At 35.8% G+C, this 22,056-nt stretch overlaps 1 protein-coding gene across 4 annotated transcripts in view; it reads left to right on the forward strand.

The window, feature by feature from the left end:
* Positions 1-22,056, forward strand: part of LRBA (LPS responsive beige-like anchor protein) — a 776,641-nt gene that overhangs the window by 73,373 nt on the left and 681,212 nt on the right. For all 4 annotated transcript variants that reach the window (XM_061192552.1, XM_061192551.1, XM_061192553.1 and 1 more), the window contains exons 3-4: positions 16,688-16,919; positions 17,137-17,237. In XM_061192552.1, the coding sequence (XP_061048535.1) occupies positions 16,688-16,919; positions 17,137-17,237 (333 nt within the window). The remainder of the gene's footprint in view (positions 1-16,687; positions 16,920-17,136; positions 17,238-22,056) is intronic.

Consider the following 22,056-nt stretch of genomic DNA (forward strand, 5'->3'; position numbering starts at 1 on the left):
TAAGGGATATTGGTGTATAGTGTTCTTTTTTTAAATGTCTTTCTCTGGTTTTGGTATCAGAGTAATAGTAACTTCATAAAATGAGTTGAGAGTGTAAAATTGTTGTTAATTCTTTTTTAAACACTTGGTAGAATTCTCTAGTGAAACCATGTGAACCTAGAGATTTCTTTGAGAATTTTAAAATTATGAATTTAATTTCCTTAACAGTTATAGGGTTATACAAATTATGTATTTCATATTGGGTAAGTTGTGGTAGCGTGTGCTTTTTGAGGAATTGGTCCATTTAATCTACATTTTGTCATATTATGTATTTAAGTGGTTTGTGGTATTATTCTTTGTGGTCTGCAAAGTCTGTAGTGATATTCCCTGTTTCATTCTTGATTGTGGTAATTTGTGTCTTCTCTCTTGTTTCTCTGTCAATCTTGCTAAAGTTTTCTCAATTTTATTGATTCTTTTCAAAGAACTAGCTCTTTATTTCATTGATTTACTCTGTTGTTTTCCTGCTTTCCATATCATTGACCACTGCTTTTCTCTTTGTTATTTCCTTCCTTCTGCTTGCTTTTGATTTATTTTGCTCTTCTACTAGGTTCTTAAAATTGAAGCTTATATTACTGATTTAAGACTTCTCTTTTTTCCTAATATATGCATTTAGTGCTATAAATTTCCCTCAGAGCACTGCTTTAGCTATGGCCCACAAATTTTGATATGTTGTATTTTAATTTTGATTCAGTTCATGGCATTTTTAAAGTTCCTTTGAGACTTTCTCTTTGACCCATTATTATTTAGACGTTTAATTTTTACTTTTCAAGTGTATGGAGATTTTTCTGGTATCTTTGTTTTTCTGTTATTGAGTTCTAGTTTGATTCCACTGTGGTCAGAGAATCCACTTGGTATGATTTCAATTCCTTTAAATTTGTTGAAGTTTGCATCATGTCCAGGATACAGTCTAATTTGGTATACGTTCCATGGTCACTTGAAAATAATATGTATTCTGCTTTTGTTGGGTTGAGTCTTCTATAAATGTGAATTAATTCCTGTTGGTTGATGGTGTTCTCTGTTTCTTCTTATCCTTGCTGATTTTCTGTATAGTAGTTCTATCAATTATTTAGGGAGGAAGAGTTACTTTTATGACACAATGGTACTTTTTTCCCTAAGAATGAAGGAGAAACCCATGGGAGAGATGGAGTTTTGGGCACTTTAATAGAATATAGATCTGGGTGGGATTTTCCTCTTGGAGGAAAATGATTGAGCATCCAGTGGAGAAGATAAGATTACAAATCTCCATCTGGGGAGAGAAGAGCAGTGGTGCCAAAATGGAGAATAATGCACAAAAAATGATGAGAATATAGCATAGACACACTTTACAACACTATTCTGAAATGTGAAGATGGTAGGACATTTGTATACCTTGGGATGAAGTATATCTAAGGTACTGGGACAGTGATGTGGAGTGTAATGTGGTGGTGATGATAGTAGAGGTAGTGTGTTAGTTAAATTAATAATAGTAAAGGGGTGATGGTATGAGAGAGTTATGATAAAGGCATTGAGGAATGGTATGTGTCTTTTTTGTTTGGTGTTGAAAGGTTTTAAGGAATACAGTCATATGGTTAAAAATGACAGGAATGGGAATTCCCTGGCAGTCCAGTGGTTAGGACTCTGTGCTTTCCCTGCCGAGGGCCCGGGTTCAATCCCTGGTTGGGGAGCTAATATCCCACAAGCCACGCAGCGTGGCCAAGGGTTGGGGGGAAGACAGGAACAAAGAAAACTTAAGTATGGATCATATTGTCATATAATGAAGAAGTGACTTAGAAATCAGAATGATAATAGCACAACAGGAAGGGCTGTCACCTTTAGCTTACCTTGATGTTAAAGTAGTTATGTTAGTGCATTACATTAGGGTGATATTTTGTTTTAAGTGGAATATGCTTTTTCTTTTGATTTGTTTATTTCCAGTTTGTTTTCAGTTCACTCAGAAGAAAGACTGACAGACCATAGCTTTACCATGACTGTCAGAGGAAGTTATTCTTCTTTTTTTTCTTTAAATTAAAAAAATTTTTTATTGGAATATAGTTGATTTACAATGTTGTGTTAGTTTCAGGTGTACAGCAAAGTGAATCAGTTATACATAGACATACATCCACTTTTTTTTAGATTCTTTTCCTATATAGGCCATTACAGAGTATTGAGTCCCTGTGCTATACAGTAGGTTCTTATTAGTTATCTATTTTATATATAGTAGTGTGTATATGTCAATCCCAATCTTCCAGTTTATCCTTCTGTGCCCCCGCCCCAATCCCCTTGGTAAGCATAAGTTTGTTTTCTACATCTGTGACTCTACTTCTGTTTTGTAAATAAGTTCATTTGTACCCTTTTTTTAGATTCCACATATAAGTAATATCATACAATATTTGTCTTTCTGTGTCTGACTTACTTCACTCAGTATGACAATCTCTAGGTCCATCTATGTTGCTGCAAATGGCATTATTTTGTTCTTTTTTATGGCTGAGTAATATTCCATTGTGTATATGTACTACATCTTCTTTATCCATTCCTCTTTTGATGGACATTTAGGTTGCTTCCATGTCCTGGCTATTATAAATAGTGCTGCAGTGAACATTGGGGTACATGTATCTTTTCAAATTATGGTCAGAGTGGCCATCATCAAAAAATCTACATACAATAAATGCTGGAGAGGGTGTGGAGAAAAGGGAACCCTCCTACACTGTTGGTGGGAATGTAAATTAGTACAGCCACTATGGAGAACAGTATGGAGGTTCCTAAAAAAACTAAAAATAGAACTACCATATGATCCAGCAACCCCACTCCTAGGCATATACCCGAAAATATTATTCTTGAAGTGAGAATTTTAATAGCAGGTGGAAGGAAGTGTTAGTTCCAGTATCCTCATCTAAGAGGATATGCATTAACGAAGATATGTATTAGTTCATTTAATCTTCACAACAACTTTAAGAGATGGGTACCATTATTACCCCAGTTTTACAGATGAGGAAGTGAGCCATAGAGAGGTGAACTGTCCTGCCCATGCCCATGCCCTTGGTGTCTGGTAGACCCAGAAGTCAAGTCCAGATAGTCTGGCTCCAGAGCTGATGCTCTTAACTACTGTTTCTCGTTAGACAAACTGTATTTCTGAAAACTCTCAATGTATAATTGTTTATGGTTAAGGATCTTGGGCAAAATATAGTTTGGGAGTGTCCCATTAAAGCACTTTACTAACATTAAAATTAAGACATCACACTGAAAGGTAAATAATGATATTTTACTCATCTTTCATTGGTAATAATTGAGACTGTACTCCTGATTTTCATTTCACATCATTGTTGCCAGGAGCTCTCTTTCCCTCAATTTTGATGGAAATGCATACAATTTGATTTGTTACAGATAGTGTACAAACTAAGAAGCATAATTTTTCCTGTCTAGTTTTACACATAAATGTTCAGTGCATTTTGAAAAGATTAAGATGCTATGTTTTTCCCTTTGGGTTCAAAGAAAATATATACATATTTTGAAAAATTGAAATGTGTCATGAATGTAGGATTTTGAAAGTGAAATCATTTTATAACCCCATTCTCCAAACTATCACTAACAGCCTGGTGCATATTCTTCAGGCTTTTTCTATAAAAATACTATCATACATGCATAAATACAATATGTGTATGTTAGAGATGTACAAAATAGACCTTAGCTGAATGAGAAAATGCATATGAGACTGAAACCAAATATCACCATCTTAGAAGGAGCTTTTGAGATATAAGAATACTTGTAAAATTTTATTAAAAATTTTAATTTATTGAAAATTTATTATTAAACATTTTAGTAAAGTTTTGTACCTTTCATATCCTAATTCAGAGAATACTTTCTTGGTGCCGTGAATTATTACATTGGTCTTGTGGTCACTGAATAACACATTTGTAAGCCTAAATAGCCTCTTTTTCAGCGGATGTTGATTGGGGAATAAGATACTGTTTTGGCTAACTCTCTCAGTAAGGGGTTGATGAAAAGTAAAAGATGATGGTTATGTTCCCACCTACGTGTTGAACTTTCTTTCTCTCCACTAGTAACTGTCTTAAGATAAAGTTTTATTACATTTTGTTCAATGTTAAGAATGATCTTAAACCAAAGGCTTATACACTAATTAAATTATAATGGAATCTAATCTTTTACTATTATTTTAATATTTATTACTTATATACAGTGAGACTCTACCACAATAAAACATGTGGAGTCTAAAAAATTCACTTGTGTAAAATTTGAGGATTGGATTATTTTGAGATTAGTTAAATGTAGTATTTTTTAGTCTATGTTGTCTTAAAAAGCACAAAAGTAAAATAACAGTGAAATTTAGTACTACAGAGATTTGGTATATTGTGCTGAATATTATTCTTTTGCTTATAAAATATGTACTACTAGAATTTTTTTTTTAATTCAGTGAAAGATTAGTGCTTTACAATTTTCAAAGGTTTCTCACATGTGATTTTATATAATCCCATAATAACACCTTCCGCCCCATACCCTCTTACTTACAGAGCTTTCATTGTTTTGTTTGAATAAATTTAATACCCGAAGTGTTTACCTTTTGATTCTAGAATATCCATTGATACCTTTGTATGTGAAAACTTGGTATTATTATATCATTTATCTCATTAAAATTAACTTTCTTGAACTATTTTATTATTTAGACAAATGCAATAAAATAGCTACTATTATTTATCCAGAGATACTATATTTCATAAAACAGGAATTGCTGTTCATCGTTTTTACTTCTGTTGTGTGTAGTCAGTTTAATTGTGTTTGGTTATCACTTTGTGATAGAATTTTTCTAAGATACAAAATGAACTGTAGTCCCTTAAATTAAAACACACGCTTTTGAATCATATTAAAAACAAAGAGTTTTTGTGGTGTAGCTAAACAAGATAGCTTTTTCTGAAAACCCACTCATTCATTTATGCACCATTTGTTGAACCTCTTTATGTTAGTTAGGTTTGTGTTCTGCTGAAAGTAGCAGAATACACATCTAATAGCAATTTCATGAAATATAGGTTTTATTTTTCTCACATAACAAGGAGTTTGGAAGCAGGCAGTTGCTGGCACTAGTGGTTCTACTTAATAATGCTTCAAGAGCTACATACTTTCTGCCTTTCCTTTTACCATTCTTTTTTTTTAACTGCATTGGGTCTTCGTTGCTGCACGTGGGCTTTCTCTAGTTGCGGCAAGCGGGGGCTACTCTTCATTGCAGTGTGCAGGCTTCTCATTGCGGTGGTTTCTCTTGTTGCGGAGCATGGGCTCTAGGTGTGCGGGCCTCAGTAGTTGCAGCATGTGGGATCAGTAGTTTGGTGCGCAGGCTTTAGGGCACGCAGGCTTCAGTAGTTGTGGCACGTGAGCTCAGTAGTTGTGGCACGTGGGCTCAGTAGTTGTGGCTCACGGGCTCTAGAGTGCAGGCTCAGTAGTTGTGGTGCATGGGCTTAGTTGCTCCGTGGCATGTGGGATCTTCCCGGACCAGGGTTCATACCTGTGTCCCCTGCATTGGCAGGTGGATTCTTAACCACTGTGCAGGGAAGTCCCCTTTTTACTATTCTTAATGTATTGGCGTTTTGTCTGTCCTTGTGCTTGTAAGCCACATGATAGCAAGATGGCTACTGTACCTCTGGGAATCATGTCTGTGTTCTAGGGAGGGAAGAAGGTAGAGGGCAAAAAAGCTACTCCAGCTATATCTGTTTTCTTTTTATCAAGTGAAACCCTGGTTCATCCACCTTAGTGCCTTGTGAGTTTGTGTGTTACTTATGTTTTAGTTCCTCATCTATTAAGTGGAGATATTGTGGTGGTGGTATTGTTATTTTTTTTTTTTTTGTGAGAGGTAATTAAAAATTATAATTCATGTAAAGGGCTTGGCACAGTACGTAGTTCACAGTAATCACTCCATGTATGTTATTATTGTTTTATATTATGTTATTAGTAATAGCTTGTATTTTTATTACTTGTATTTTTATGTGATTAGCTCACAGTAGTCACTCAATACATTTATGCTATTATTGTTTTGTATTTTTAATCATTATTATTTATTTTATTTTGTATTAGGATTCAAAAAAAAAGCACAGAAATATATAGGGTAAAAAAGTTTTCCCCAACTACTATTAACTGTTTGATTTGCAATTATATTATTTATTGCTGTGTAACAAATTATCCCCAAACCTTGCAACTTAAAACAGTAACAAACATTTTTTTAAAAAAATTTATTTTATTTTATTTATTTATTTTTGGCTGTGATGGGTCTTTGTTGCTGCGCGTGGGCTTTCTCTAGTTGCAGCGAGTGGGGGCTACTCTTCGTTGTGGTGCACAGGCTTCTTATTGCGGTGGCTTCTCTTGTTGCAGAGCACAGGCTCTAGGTGCCCGGGCTTCAGTAGTTGTGGCACACAGGCTCCGTAGTTGTGGCTCGCGAGCTCTAGAGCATAGGATCAGTAGTTGTGGCGCACGGGCTTAGTTGCTCCGTGGCATGTGGGATCTTCCCAGACCAGGGCTTGAACCCATGTCCTCTGCATTGGCAGGCAGATTCTTAATCACTACACCACCAGGGAAGCCCAGTAATAAACATTTATCAGCTCACAGTTTCTGTGGGTCATGAACTTAGGGGCAGGTTGACTGGATACTTCTAGGTCAGGGTCTCTCAGGAGGTTGCATTTAAGATGTTGGCTGGGGTTACAGTCATCTGAAGGCTTAACTGAGGCTGGAGGACCTGCTTCCAAGGCTTCTTATGTGACTGGCAAGGTGGTGCTGAATATTGGTGGGAGGCCTCTGTTCCTCTCCAAGAGGGTCTGTCACAGAGCTGCTTGAGTATCCTCATGACATGGTGGCTGATTTTCCTCAGAATGAGTGACACAAGGGAAGCCATAAAGTCCTTAATGACCTAGCCTTGGAAATCACACATTACTTCTGCTGAACTCTGTTGGCACACTGAGCAGCTCTAATTTAATGTGGGAGATCGTCTGTCTTGCTTGGCTTTTAGACTGAATTGTTCATGAAGGGATAGGGGTTCATTAAAAAAAGTATATATATATATATATATTTATTTATTTATTTGGCTGCATTGGGTCTTCATTGCAGCATGTGGGATCTTTTGTTGTGGCGTGTGGGCTCTTCGTTGTGGTGCACAGTCTTCTCTAGTTGCGGCGCACGGGCTTCTCTCTAGTTGTGGTGCACAGGCTCCAGAGCACGCGGGGTCAGTAGTTGTGGTGCACGGGCTCTCTAGTTGTGGCGTGTGGGATCCAGAGTGCGCAGGTTCTCTAGTTGTGGTGTGCGGACTCTCTAGTTGTGGCACGTGGGCTCTCTAGTTGTGGTGTGCAGGGTCAGTAGTTGTGGCGCACAGGTTTAGTTGCCCCATGCCATATGGGATCTTAGTTCCCCAACCAGGGATCAAACCCGTGTCCCCAGCATTGGAAGGTGGATTCCTAACCACTGGACCACCAGGGAAGTCTCGATAGGGGTTCATTTTGATGGATTTTGATTGCTCATATTTTCTTTTCCCTTGAAGTAATCTTAATTTAAGATGTCTCTTTCTTTGTCTAATTATTAAATTCTATAAATCGTAAAAAGAAATCTATGAAAAATAAGTAGGTTGTTTAAAACATTTACCTAAAAATGTGAAAGGCCCTCTAAATGTTTGTGTAAACATAGTTAATTCTGTCATACTATTCATAGCAATAAACTTCAAGAACACAATACATTATCCTGTGTTTCTCAGAAAAGCTTTTGTAGAATGCTATTACTGTGAAAAGCTCTTGTCAAAAAAAAAAAAAAAAGTTAAAAGAAAAAAGAGATTTGTTTCATTGTCAGATAAGTTTTGGGAAGTCCATACATTGGTTATACATATTTTTGACATTTATAATGCACAGTGGCATATTAAAGCTCTGAGAATTTTATCGTGTAAACATGTCTTGCCTTGTTTAATCCAGTGTTTCTCAGGCTTATTTAATCATAGAAACTTTTTGCTTAATACTGGTTTTGTATACATGCCATAGTGCAGTGAAAATTTCTAATTCTTATGAAAGGTACAATGAACAATGTGAGAGGAGAGGTTATATGCTACTTTCTGGTACATTTGGGGATTTAAAAAACTATAAAGGGGCTTCCCTGGTGGCGCAGTGGTTGAGAGTCTGCCTGCCAATGCAGGGGACACGGGTTTGAGCCCTGGTCTGGGAGGATCCCACATGCCGCGGAGCAACTAGGCCCGTGCGCCACAACCACTGAGCCTGCGCGTCTGGAGCTTGTGGTCCGCAACAAGAGAGGCCGCGACAGTGAGAGGCCCGCGCACCGTGATGACGAGTGGCCCTCGCTCGCCGCAACTAGAGAAAGCCCTCGCACAGAAACAAAGACCCAACACAGCCAAAAATAAAATAAAATAAAAATAATTAAAAAACTATAAAGATGATAATTTATTATCAGACATGCGTTTTGACTAATTTCCTATAGATAGTGAAGTTCACAAATTTTTCAAATACTGTAGCTCAGTATATAAAGAAACTTTAGAAAACCCAACTTAAGTGTTAGATTATTAATGAAGATGTAAGGAAAGCATAAGGCTAGGAGTCAGATAGTCTGATTAGAAGTTTTGGCTGTGAATTAATACACAGTCTTTTTGTTCCTGTATAAATAGATGTGAAATAATTGATATATATGACTTACCTCGTTCTTGTAAGGATTAGTTACAATAGTAGAAATGGAAATTTTATATCAGTATAAGTGTGTTGGTAATATTACTGAAACTACTGATGCTTTTGGGCATTCTAACAAATTAATGAAAGACCCGAAAGACAGTAAGTGGAAGAAGGAGGACAAAACACTCAAAGGGAGTAATTTTAAATGGCTGACAGGAGGTTATAATTGTTCCTTACGGAGTTTACTTTCTCTTAATTTGCATATTTGGAATTTTATGATTGTAGAAAATCTTGATAATCTTTGTTGATATATTAGTGTAAGGCCTCCAAGCCCAGACCAGTCTCACTGTGAGATTATGGTATAATTCTATTCTTTTTACTCTTCCCGGGGTATTTGTGATTGTAGTATACATTACAGAATGCTAAGGATTAAAAATTTCTGTTCACCTCTTCTAATTTCCTTGTATTCCATGTCTTCTCCATCTGAATTCTACATTGTTGCCTCTAGTCAGTGGATTTTACTTTTCTCTTACATATGATATAAATGACTTGAGCTTGTTTTTTTAGATGTATTTTAAACCGTAGGTTTACTAAGACATACAGTAGAATTCACCCTTTTTAGATGTACGGTTTTATGAAGTTTGACGGATGGATTTGCTTGGGTATCCAGTACTGTAATCAAGATATTGAAAATTTTATCATCCCAAAGAAGTCCCTTCATGTTTTTCTGTCGTTAATTCTGTCCCTCCTTCCTCAGCCCCTGGCAACCACTGATCTAACTTCTTTCCCTATACTTTTTTCTTTTCCAGAGCATCATATAAATGGTATCATACAATATGTAGCTTTTATGTCTAGCATCTTTGACTTAGTATTATGTTTTTGAGATTGATTCATATTGTTAATGGTATTGGTAATTTGTTCCTTATTATTGCTGATTAGTTTTCTATTGTATGGTTGTACCACAATGTGTTTATCCATTTACTAGTTGATGGACATTTGAATTGTTTCCAGGTTTTGGTGATTATGAATAAAACTGCTATAAACATTCATGTACAGATCTTTATGTGGACAAATGCTTTCATGAAATGGGTTGAGCTTTTTCAGGGATCTTAATACTTCATTATTTTATTGTTAAAACTTTAGTGCCTACTTTATCTTTTGGAGAGAGATTAAGATACTAGAAGTAGGACTTCAGGTTTCTTGCTTATTGCACTGGGATATAGTAAGAACTCAAATTTGTTTCTTTAATTTTTAAATTATGAAAATAATGAATAATATTTAAACCTAATGGTATATATACTAAGGATCCATTACATGTCAAACATAGTGCTAAGATTAAAAAGGATAAAAAGTATTTTTTGAAATGGTTCCTATTTTCCGGGATCATCATTTATGCTCTTTGAGTGGAAAAGATTTACGGGAAATAATTGAAGAAGAAGTGGGGGACTTCCCTGGCGGTCCAGTGGTTAAGACTTCACCTTCCAGTGCAGGGGATGCGGGTTCGATCCCTAGTCCGGGAGGTAAGATCCCACATGCCTTGTGGCCAAAAAACTAAAACATAAAAAACAGAAGCAATATTGTAACAAATTCAATAAAGACTTTAAAAATGGTCCACATCAAAAAAATCTTAAAAAAAAGGTGATTAAAATTTGTGATACGAAAAAATAATGTATGATACTATTGAAATATTAGGTTAAATCATATGAAATTGTTATAGTCAGAAACATTTGAATATTGGTAATATAATATGGGTCATCCAGGTTTATTGTAAGCTGAAAAGGTCAGAATGGTTCTCAGAAGAGACAGGTCTTAAGAAAATGTTAAGATACAGTTCTTCAAACGATACAGGAAAGTGAGAAGCCAATCGTAGAGAATAGCAAATTTAACCTAATTTTCTGAAATGAGAAATTTCTTGTATTAGACTAAATATTCTGTAATTCCTAGGACCTGGATATAGTTTTTAAAAATCATAGTTTTAGAAGGGACAAGGGAGAATCAGAGTGAAGTGCTAAAAAGAAAATTTGTTTAATCCAACCCTTACTGTTGAAGGTATTTTATAATTAATATTGGATCCTAAAATAGCAGATTTGATTGCCAGTACCTAAAAATTAGGATATATTTTAGACTCTTATATTTGTGTGAAATTCTTTGGATGGGATATGTCATTTTACTAAGGGTCATAATTACTGTAATTCATAATGAACTTATTGCCTTTTCTTACTTGTATTGCATCTAGTTCATAATTATTTCTACTTATATCTATAGCAGTGAGAGAAACACCTTGCTGTCTTTACTTACATAAATTAAAATTCCAGCAGAGAGAAATATTACTATCCAGGAAATTTCCGATCTGAAAGTAGACCTGACATTACCAAAATAAGTCTGATTATATTACTATAGTATCTGTAGTGTTAAATTTTGTGTAAGAATTGGGGCTTTTTGTGTTCAAGTTCTGAGGATTCACAGTATTGATGACTACTAGAAAGGGCTCAGTTATTATAGATGAATATACCATCTTTCCTTCCTTTACTTTTGGAACTTCCTATTAAACAGATGTTTGTCGTTGTATTATCCTCTATGTCTCTCAACCTCTCTTTCATATTGCCTCTCTCTCTTGCCTTCTGGGACTTTGCTTAGCTCTTTTAGTTCCCAGATTTTTTTTTTTTTTTTTGGCTGCACCGTGTGGCACATGGGATGTCAGTTGCCCAACCAGGGATCGAACCTGTGCCCCCTGCAGTGGAAATGCTGAGTCTTAACCACTGGACCGCCAGGGAAGTCCCTCAACAATATATTTTTTATTTTTGAAAAACTGAGAACAAATTACAGAACTATTTCTGAAAGGAAAGTGAAGTGCTGTCTCTATTAAATGAAGGTGCTGGGAGGAGGTAAGCTGAACAGAGTTTCTAGGTCATGGTCTGGCTTTTTAAAGAGTTATATGAACCCTTACTGGGATATTTAGTAGGCATCATCAAAAATGAACCCTAGGGAATACAGAGGTGTATCAGTTTGCTAGGGCTGCTGTAGCACAGTACCAAAAATTGGATGGCTTAGACAAAATATAGGAAATATCTAGTTAGGGGCATAAGCTGCGATTGTCCTCTGTCCAGTTTCTGCTATACTGTATTCCTGCTACATCTTTGAGGAAAAATTTAGCAAGTTTCCAGGGAAAACATAGCTTTACTTTGAAGTATTAGAATTTTCTATGTATGATAGTCTTTCCAGTTTTATAAATCTTTTGAAGAGAAAATAATTATTTTTGGTCTATATTTGTTTCTTGGTTTTTTGAAAATACAAGTGACTTAGGTTTAATGACTAATTTCAGCTTAAAGCCTTTTATTAATGTAACCGTTGTGAAGAAAATAATCTTTGTGCCCAATTAAAGTCCTAATACAAAACTTGTAAAGGTTTATTTAGATTCTTTGAATAATACACTTTAAAATTTCTATAATCTTGTACATTAAACTATAACCTATAGAAAGCATGTTATGCCACCCTGAAGGTGGCTATATAAATTGTTTATGAGGTTCAGACCAAGACTAAAATATGTTGAAATGGAGAGTTTTGAAAAACGTTCTGTATAGCAAAGGAGACCAAATCATGCTAAAATGCAGAAAAAGACTATACATCAGTTTCCAGGCTACATTATTCAAAAAAATACAACCATAAAAAAGGTAATAAGATTACATTTTCACATTTCATGGCTAGTAAAGTGCATTAGGCTGCTCAGATATTCATAACTTACTGTGACATTTGGGAAGATTACATTTTGTAGTGCACAGCCATTACTACAACTCACGTAATAACTAGCCAGTGCCTAGACTTGGATTATGATCCCTGTCATTGGAAACAAATTTGTGTTTTGAAGGTTGATCAGTTTCAAATAACTATTAGAAAGGGTTAATGTGACATACTGTAGACCCTGTGCATGCTTTTTAGGTATAATAGATATGCATACATATAGTATATCAAATATGCCACATATTTGTATGTACCAATTCCTGTCCTCAATTTTCTCCTTGAAAGGCATATTTTATAATATTTAAAGCAATGGAGAAATATTTAAAACACCTGTCTGGATACTGCTCTCACAGTATAAACTCAATTTAAAATCTGGTGAAATATTTAGAGGTTTTTTGGAAATTACTTTCAAAAATTAATTCTATAGCTTCTTGGAAGTGTGGTTACTGATGGTAATAAACACAGATCAAAATGAAAGATTGATGTAAGTAATATTAAGGGGAAGGTAAGGTAACTTAAGTTAGTTGCAACTAGGCTTTTTAAAAATAATAAATTTATTTATTTATTTATTTAATTAATTTATTTATGGCTGCATTGGGTCTTTGTTGCTGCGCACCGGCTTTCTCTAGTTCTGGTGAGCGGGGGCTACTCTTTGTTGCGGTGCACGGGCTTCTCAATGAGGTGGCCCCCCTTCTTGCGGAGCACGGGCTCAAGGCGCACCGGCTTCAGTAGTTGCAGCACGTGGGCTCAGTAGTTGTGGCTCGCGGGCTCTAGAGCGCAGGCTCAGTAGTTGTGGTGCACGGGCTTAGTTGCTCTGCGGCATGTGGGATCTTCCTGGACCAGGGCTTGAACCCATGTCCCCTGCATTGGCAGGCGGATTCTTAACCACTGCGCCACCAGGGAAGTCCTGCAACTAGGTTTTTGACCTATTCAGATCTGTGTGGAGGATGTCCAAAAGTGTATGTGTACTACAAACTCTCCCCTGGCCCTCATTCCCCAGATGCTCAGTTACCTCTTCAGAGGCAGTCACTATTTAGTTTCTTGTGTATTGTTCTTAGGCATATGTCTGTATGTATATGTTTTACACTCAAATTGTAGCCTACTGTCATGCTTTTTTCCACTTCAATTTTCTCACCTAAACAATGTATTTTAGAGATCTTTTTCTGTCAAATGGAACTCCCTCATTATTTTCAATGGCTGCATCATGTTCCATTATATGGTTAAACACAACTTTACTTTATAATGTGTTTTTTTGGGGGAGGTATTGTTTCTTCTATTTTCTATTAAAATGCTAAAATGAAGTTCTTGTATGGAACATCATTACCTAAGTATATCTGTGGAATAAATTTCTAGTTGTTAAGGTAGCCATTTGTGCTTGCTTCTATTTAGCATAATTCTTTTGAGACTGATTCATATTGTTAAGTGTAATCAGTATTTTCATTACCAAATAATTTTGTCATTTATAGTAATTTTTCAGTTTTCCAGATATATATCATATCATCTGAAAATAATTGGAATTTAAATCCTCTGTTCTGATATTTATACATGTTGCTGCCTTTTGACCAAATGTGACTTCTGTATCTCCAGAATAATATCAAATGATAGTAATGATAGTGCATCCAAGTCTTATTTCTGACTTTCATGAGAATCATTCCAATTTTCCTATATGGACATAATGCTGGCCTTTTGGGTGTATTTTATTATTAAAGGAAGTCTTTTAAAATTAATAAATGTAGAAAGTTTCGTGGAAATATAAAACCACCATTTAGCTATGCCACAGTATTTACAGTTGCAGGTAAGATCCATCGATGGACGCTAAAAAGTATGGTGAGAAACAAGATATTTGTATAGTCTCAAAGTATTCTTTACAAGAATGCTTAATAATTTAAAAATGAAAGATAGTCACTTTAAAATGGAAAAAGTTTGACAGACACCTCTTTAAGCAGGTGATCAAAGCTAACTTCACCAATAGCGAGACATACTGACTTCAGGTACTATCCGAAATGATACACTGAGAAGGACACACATCACTTCTGGGGTGTTTTTACCAAAAATGCATAGGCTGAATTTAAACATGAAGAAATGTTCAGATTGGAAGACAGTCTATAAAATAACTGGCAAATACACTTCAAAAGTGTCAAATTCATGAAAGTCAAAGTTGCCTGTGCAACTGTCTCGGTTTGGAGAAGACTAAGGGGATGCTGATCCTGGATCAGAAAAAGGACATTAGTGTGACAAGTGTCAATATTTGAGTAAGATCTGTAGTATTGTACTTGGTTTTAATGACTGTATTATGATGATGTAATATATTCACATTAGGGGAAGCTGGTTAAAGGGTATACAGGAACTGTATACTATTTCGCAATTTTTGAATGTCTGAATTATTTCAGAATAAAAAGTTAAAGACAAAACAAGCAAAAAATAGTCACAAATAATCACAAAATCAAAAAAAATATCTCTATTAGACTTGTTATGTAGCTTACAGAATTTTGGGGAGCACTTAGGGAACCAAGCACGTATACTTCATAGCCAAGACCGTGTAGCTAGGAGAATTGGCCCAATCACACCAAGGGACTCTTTTAGCAGAAACCCATCTGTCATCTCCTTATGCCGCATGTTACTGATTATGCAAAGAATTGTACACTAAAATCTCTGCCAGAGCTTTCCTAGAAAAACCAAAAGCCTTTATGACTGTGCTTGCTAGGAATTCTTATCTCCCTGCATGCAGATACTGCCTCCTGTTTTTCATTTTTCCATTTTTTCTTTCTCATGCCAGTGTGTATCTTTGACAGAACCTGGGACGCATATCAGTCCCTGGCTGCAAGGAGTTTTAATTGATTTCCTAGTTCTGTACCATCTTTGCTTTTCTGAAGTAAACTCTACTTGGTCATGTCTATTATTCTTTTTTTTTTTTAAATTAATTTATTTGGTTGTGCCTGGTCTTAGTTGTGGCAGACGGGCTCCTTAGTTGCGGCTCATGGGCTCCTTTAGTTGCGGCTGGCAGGCCCCTTAGTTGCGGCTCATGGGCTCCTTAGTTGTGGCTTGCCAGCTCCTTTGTTGTGGCACATGGGCTCGTTAGTTGTGGCAGGCGGCCTCCTTAGTTGTGGCATGTGAACTCTTAGTTGCAGCATGCATGTGGGATCTAGTTCTCTGACCAGGGATCGAACCTGGGTCCCCTGCATTGGGAGCACGGAGTCCTAACTGCTGCGTCACCAGGGTAGTCCCTGTTCCTTTATGAGCTGTTGGATTTTGTTTTGTACAATTCACTTTCTCCTAATTCTTGCCTACCTTTTAGGTTTAGGAAAGCATAATGAAAAATGAAGGTGTATTCAGAAGGACAGGAGTGTAGGTGAATCATGTATGTAACTGTTCTGACAGAGATCTTTAAAAAAATCTAGTTAAAAAAGATAGGCCTGCAAAGGTAATTCTAAAAGTATTTTAATTCCTTTAAACAATTGGGGTTTGTTAAAATTAAAAAACTTTCCCTCTGTGAGGATGCTATTGGTGAGATGGCAGGGTAGGAATAGGTCAGTACATCTTTCTCTGGGTGGATTTTCTGATAGCAAAATCAATGAAATAAATTTTCTTGATTACTGACTTTGAGTGTGTGACTAAGTTTAAGTTATGTTTAAGTTATCCTGATTATTGACAGGGGGTATCAAAGTGGATAGGTGTAATAAACCAAGAATTTGACAAATAAAAATTACATGTTTTATGTCCACTCTAAGCCTTTTTCAGCTTTTCATTTTTGCTATGAGCTCATACATGTATAAGTAGCAAAGGACATTTAGGTTGCTGTGAGTAGCTCACAGATTACCTAATTCATAAATGAAACATTGAATTAGAAGCAATTATAGAGCTAAGTTAGATCTTTATTAGTATCAGGGCAGTGGTAGTGATTTACCCAAACATCCTCCATTTGTTGAAAATACTTCCATTTTTATATTCTAAGTCTCGCTTGACTTTGTGCTATCTTAAATTGAAGATTTCTTTAGAAGCTTTATTTTTTTAGAGCTGTGTATGTTTGTGTGTGTGTCAGTGTGTGTGTGTGTGTGTGTGTGTGTGTGTGTGTGTATTAAAGATCTTTTTATTGTTGTAGGGGGTAGAGAAGAATGTGTATGGGAGCACTGAATCCTAATCACTAGACTACCAGGGAAGAGAAGAATGTATATGTATAGTTACTGTGAATCTAAAGCTTAGGAGTGTACTCTAGTTATATTGAAGAAGTACTAATGCTTTTAATGTTTTTTGTTTCTTTCCCTCCTTCCCCCTGCCCCTGGAAGTTGGTAGGAGGGCAATTTGATTTAGAAATGAATTTCATTATTCAAGAAGGTGAGAGTATCATCTGCATGGTGGACCTATTAGAGAAATGTGATGTTACTTGCCAAGCAGAAGTCTGGAGCATGTTTACAGCCATTCTGAAGAAAAGCATACGAAATCTTCAGGTCTGCACTGAAGTAGGCCTTGTTGAGAAAGTGCTTGGGAAAATTGAAAAAGTTGACAATATGATAGCAGGTATGACTTTCCATAATACAATGGTTGTGAAGAAATGAAGTTTGATTCTTAAGTACTCTATTTTTCTTATTTAATAATATTTATTAAATAAATATTGAGCATCTAACATGTACCTGGAACTTTAGTGTCCAAACTGTTAAGTAAGCACCATATATTTTAATCTTTCAAGAAATATAAGTAGCCTAATTATTTTATTTTTTGCTTTCTTTGTTTCCAGATCTTTTAGTTGACATGTTGGGAGTGCTGGCTAGCTACAATTTGACAGTTCGAGAACTAAAGCTGTTCTTCAGTAAACTTCAAGGAGATAAAGGACAATGGGTAAACTTAAATACTCTTTGATATTTGAAACTGTTCCCCTCCCCAAACATATTAGTAGCTTTTAAGCAATTGATATTGTTGCACAGGGGGTAAATGTCAAATTGAGGGGGAGAGATCAGTTAGAATAGCATTTAGCCCTCTACAGCTACTTTTGCCATCACCTGACACAGGTGTGGACTAAGAGAACTGGGTGTTCCAGGCAGGTTGGTAATTTGGTCCTTCAAATGTTTTAAATAATTTTTATTTTTTTAAAATTTCAACATTTAAAAATTCAACATAAAAATTCAACATTAATTAGAGGAAAAGGGTAAGGACAGAGAAATAAAAATGTTGGGTAGCAGCATCTAGCTTCTCTTTCTATCAGTCTGAGTAGTTCAAACTTGAATAACCCACTCAGTGAACAAAAGCCCTGTGGTTAATTGGATCCACCCTCTTTAGATGCAATTTCATGGTCCTTTGCAATGGGTGGTAGCGGTCAACTGATTTTGAGCTCCAGGTGCCTTATCAAACTGTTTCTTCCTACTCTTTAGTTACTTATACCTTAGAGGAATATTAGTAAATATTTTCTCCATTTTTGTTGCACTTCTAGGCTTGTTTTAGAGCTCTTTAGAAATCATTGCCTGCAGCAACTACTCAGCCGGCTGATCCTTAATCTGCCTCTGTTTAAGTATATCTAAATTTGTGCTCTGCAATTATACACTCTAATTTATTGTATTAAAATGATTGGACTCTTTAGCTTCTTTGTATTGAACTCTAGTTCTCTGCCTGCTTTTAAGATTTTAATCACTGATTTGCAGTGATTTTATTATGTTTCTTGGTGTGGTTTACCTTGTATTTATCCTTATTAGGGGTTCTTGCATCTGTGGGCTTATAATTTTCATCAAATTTGGAAACATTTTGATCATTATTTCTTCAGATATCATTTTCTTGTCCCTCTCCCCCTCTTTCTGGGACTCCAGTTACATGTTTTTTGATCTTCTTGGTAGTGCCCCTTAGGTCACTGAGATCTGTTCACATCTTGTTTTTTTTTTTTAGTCTTTTCTCTTTGTGCTTCATTTTATTTTATTTATTTTTTAAATAAATAAATAAGTAAATTTATTTATTGGCTGCGTTGGGTCTTGGTTGCTGCGCCCGGGCTTTCTCTAGTTGCGGTGACTGGGAGCTACTCTTTGTTGTGGTGCACAGGCTTCTCAATGCAGTGGCTTCTCTTGTTGTGGAGCACGGGCTCTAGGCGTGCGGGCTTCAGTAGTTGTGGCTCATGGGCTTAGTTGCTCCATAGCATGTGGGATCTTCCCAGACCAGGGCTCGAACCCATGTCCCCTGCATTGGCAGGCGGATTCTTAACCACTGTGCCACCAGGGAAGTCCCTGTGCTTCATTTTAGATTGCTTTTATTGCTGTATTTTTAAGGCAGTTGATCTTTTCTTCTGTAATGTGTTAACAGCCATTAAAATTTTCAGATTTCCGATACTTTAAATCTGTCAATTCTATTTGGTTCTTTTTAATATCTTTCATTTGTTCCCTCATTCTTGTTTTCCTTTAAATCATTGAGAATATGTAGCATATTAATAGTTGCTTTAATGTTCTCATCCACTAATTCTGTCATCTCTGTCATTTTCTAGATCAGTTTTTTGCTCACTCATTCTGCTTTTACTTGTAGGTCATATTTTCCTGGTTTATACTAGTGATTTTAGACATAGTGATGTTAGTCATAGTGAGTTATTCCCTGTTGAGTGCTGGATTCTGTCATAGTTCTTTTAAGATTGTTAGACTGCTTTTGCAGGCAGGTAAGTTACTTGTGGATTAACTTTATTCTTTCAGTCTAGTTTAAAAGTTTTTTTGGTCAGCCAATCTAGGCTGTTACTCTAGGGCTTATTATTGTTAGGGCAGCCTTATTCTGGCCTGACTTCTCTAGGGTCTCTGTGAATGACCCTAAGTCTCAGACATGAGGCAAACAAGACTGTGGTCTCTCCATAGTGCCTAGTAGGGTCTCAGCAATTCCTGGCTCTATATTTGCTCTGGGAATTCTTTGACTTATGGCTGTCAAAATCTTGGCCACCCCACCTTGTTGAGTTTTAAGGTAGAAATGAACAGTTTGGTATTATGCCAAAGGGTCAGTGCAGATTTCTGGAGTTTCTTCTCTGCATAGGTCCTTCCTCTGTAGTACTCTGCCCTGAAGGTTCTGTCCACCTCAGACTACCCATCCTCTAATTTCTGCCTCATCAACTCAGTGAGAATTTCAAGTTCTATTTGGTTTCCTTCTCCCTGTGCAATGATATGTGATAAGGAAATTGACTGCAGGTAGAAAGTCTGGGTAATCTCATGACTCATTTTGTTTCCCTTTCTCAAGGATCACAGTCTTGAGCTAGTCTGAAAACAGTTTTAGTTTCATACATTTTGTCCAGTTTTCAAGTTGATTATGGTGAGTTGGAAAGTGTAGGTCCTGTTACTGTGTCATGTCCAGAAGAAGAAGTATACTGGTTTGATTTTGGTTTTTATTTATATTCAAATAATTTATTTATTCTGAATATGTAATTAGAACATTTTTTGTTATATTGGTGAATATAGAAAACTATAAGAAAATAGGAAAGGATATGAACAGATATCTGTTTACAGAGAAACCCCACAATCAAATAAACATTAAATCACTAATAATTACAGATGTTCAAATGAAAGCAGTATTGATATGTCACCTTACATCATTAGTATCAAGAATTATAGAGTTGGATAATAGCAAGTATAATTGGAGGGATAGAGTTATTTTAAAGCTGTGTGCTACTGGTTGGAATGAACACCAATGGAGCCAACCTCAAGAGTAATCTGGTACTAGTTAGTCACTTAAATTATACCCATATCCAATGAATTAGTAGTTTGCTCCTGAGTGCATGTTCCAAGAAATTCTCACATAGTTCTGTAAGGAAATATGTATGAGGATGTTCACTGAAGCATTATTTTTGATGGCAGTGAATTGTCAACATGTGTTTATCGTTAGGAGAATAGGTAGGTAAAATGTATTGGATGCATAGAATAGATTATTATATAGCAGTTAGAATCAATGAACAGAGTAATAAGAATAGATACCAAAAAGCAGGAAGAAAGTAAGAAATAGAATGATATATCTAACCCAACATCATTTAAATTTTAAGTATAGTCACACAGAAACACATTTTTAAAGGAACACATATAAAAAGATTAAGCATGTTAATGTAGCTGCTTATGGGAGGGAAAAAAATAATGAACTATTAATAAAACAAGAGCAGGGCCTTGCTCAGAGCTTATGTAGCTTTTGCTAGTATATCAGTGCAGTGAAAAATCCCTGTATCTATATCTGTGTCTGCTTTTTTGATTATTACTTTAGCACAGATTTTTATATGTGGAAATAGTGTATCAATGGGTGAACATTTTTAAAGACTCTTGAATTATTTTCTGAAAGACTTTCTTAGTATACAATCCCCTAGCAGTATCTGTGGATTAAGTCCTTGTCTTAATGTATTCTTTTTGATTGGTTTATAGAAAAGGAAATTTTGAGGATTGATTTCCCTAGAAATGCTACAAAGTTATATTTCTGTTTTTGACTGCATATTATTTTTGGTGATTTCATTTTAGAATTTATTTTAAAAAATCATTGTGATTGTAGTAACTTGTTATTACACTTTTGTAATTGAACAGTGTGGTTAATTGAAAATTTCTTGATCACTTACGAATGAAGCTTTCCACTTAACATTTAGGTAAAAGATTGCCAAACTCTTTTAGATAGTTATTAATGATAATTTAGAGCAGCTACCAGATAAGATGAAGGCAAGCCAGTGATTTCACTTGTAGTTTGACACTGTTTTGAACTTTTAACTTTTAAGAGGAATGTACTACACTTTATCTTATTTGCTTGTAAACTGATTGAAATGATAAGGTATATCTGATTGTCCTTTGCTTTTCCTAAATGTAAATGTGCCTTTTCGTTTTAGCTGTTGGTTGTTTAATGTATTAGAGGAGACTTGTGGGTCAGAGGCATTAATCAAATAAATGTAATGTTACAACTTCTATACATGCTGTATAGTAGAGATATATTGTAGAATGAAATGTGATAGGGAGATTTGATCCATTCTTAGAGGTCAGGGAAGACTGCCCTGAGAAATGACCATTAAGATGAATTTCAATGGATGGGTAAGATTTATTTAGTTAAGGCGGAGGAGGGTGGGGAGGGGGGAATAGGCCTAGTGAGAACATTTTAAGCAGAAGGAATAGCTTGTGCTCAGGCCCTATTATGGGAAGAAGACAGAGAAGGCATTGTGGATAGAGTGCAGAGAGAGGCAAAAGAGGTTAAGGAGATATGTAAAGTATCTTGTGGGCCATGTTAGGGATTTTGGTCTTTATTTTAAAGACAGTGGGAAGCTATAGGAGAGATAGAATAATGTAACAGTGAAAGTGTAGTAATTAAAAGCATGGACTCTGGAGTCAGACCGAGTTCTGATCCTATCCTTGTCACTTACTACCTGTATGACCTTGGACGTGTTCCTCTGCCTCAGATTCCTCCTTTGTAAAATGGAGTGATAATAACCCCTAGTGTGGTTATGAGGCTAAAATATTTTATTGTTTTTAAAGTGCCTTTAACAGTGGGACTTGGTAAGCATTATTTTTTGGTGAAATTAAAAAGTGCTTTAAAAAGGGATGGGTAGTGGGTTGATGTAGTTTGTAATTTTAAAAGGTCAATTTTGCTGTAGTGTGGAGAAGAGTTATGTGTCAAATGCTGTTGGCTCATATTTATCCAACGCCTCATAAAAAAAAGTGGCATAGAGTGCATTGTTTATTTCTTTAAGGTAGTT

The sequence above is a fragment of the Eubalaena glacialis genome, chromosome 5 (genome assembly GCF_028564815.1).
Source record: "Eubalaena glacialis isolate mEubGla1 chromosome 5, mEubGla1.1.hap2.+ XY, whole genome shotgun sequence".
NCBI lineage: Eukaryota > Metazoa > Chordata > Mammalia > Artiodactyla > Balaenidae > Eubalaena > Eubalaena glacialis.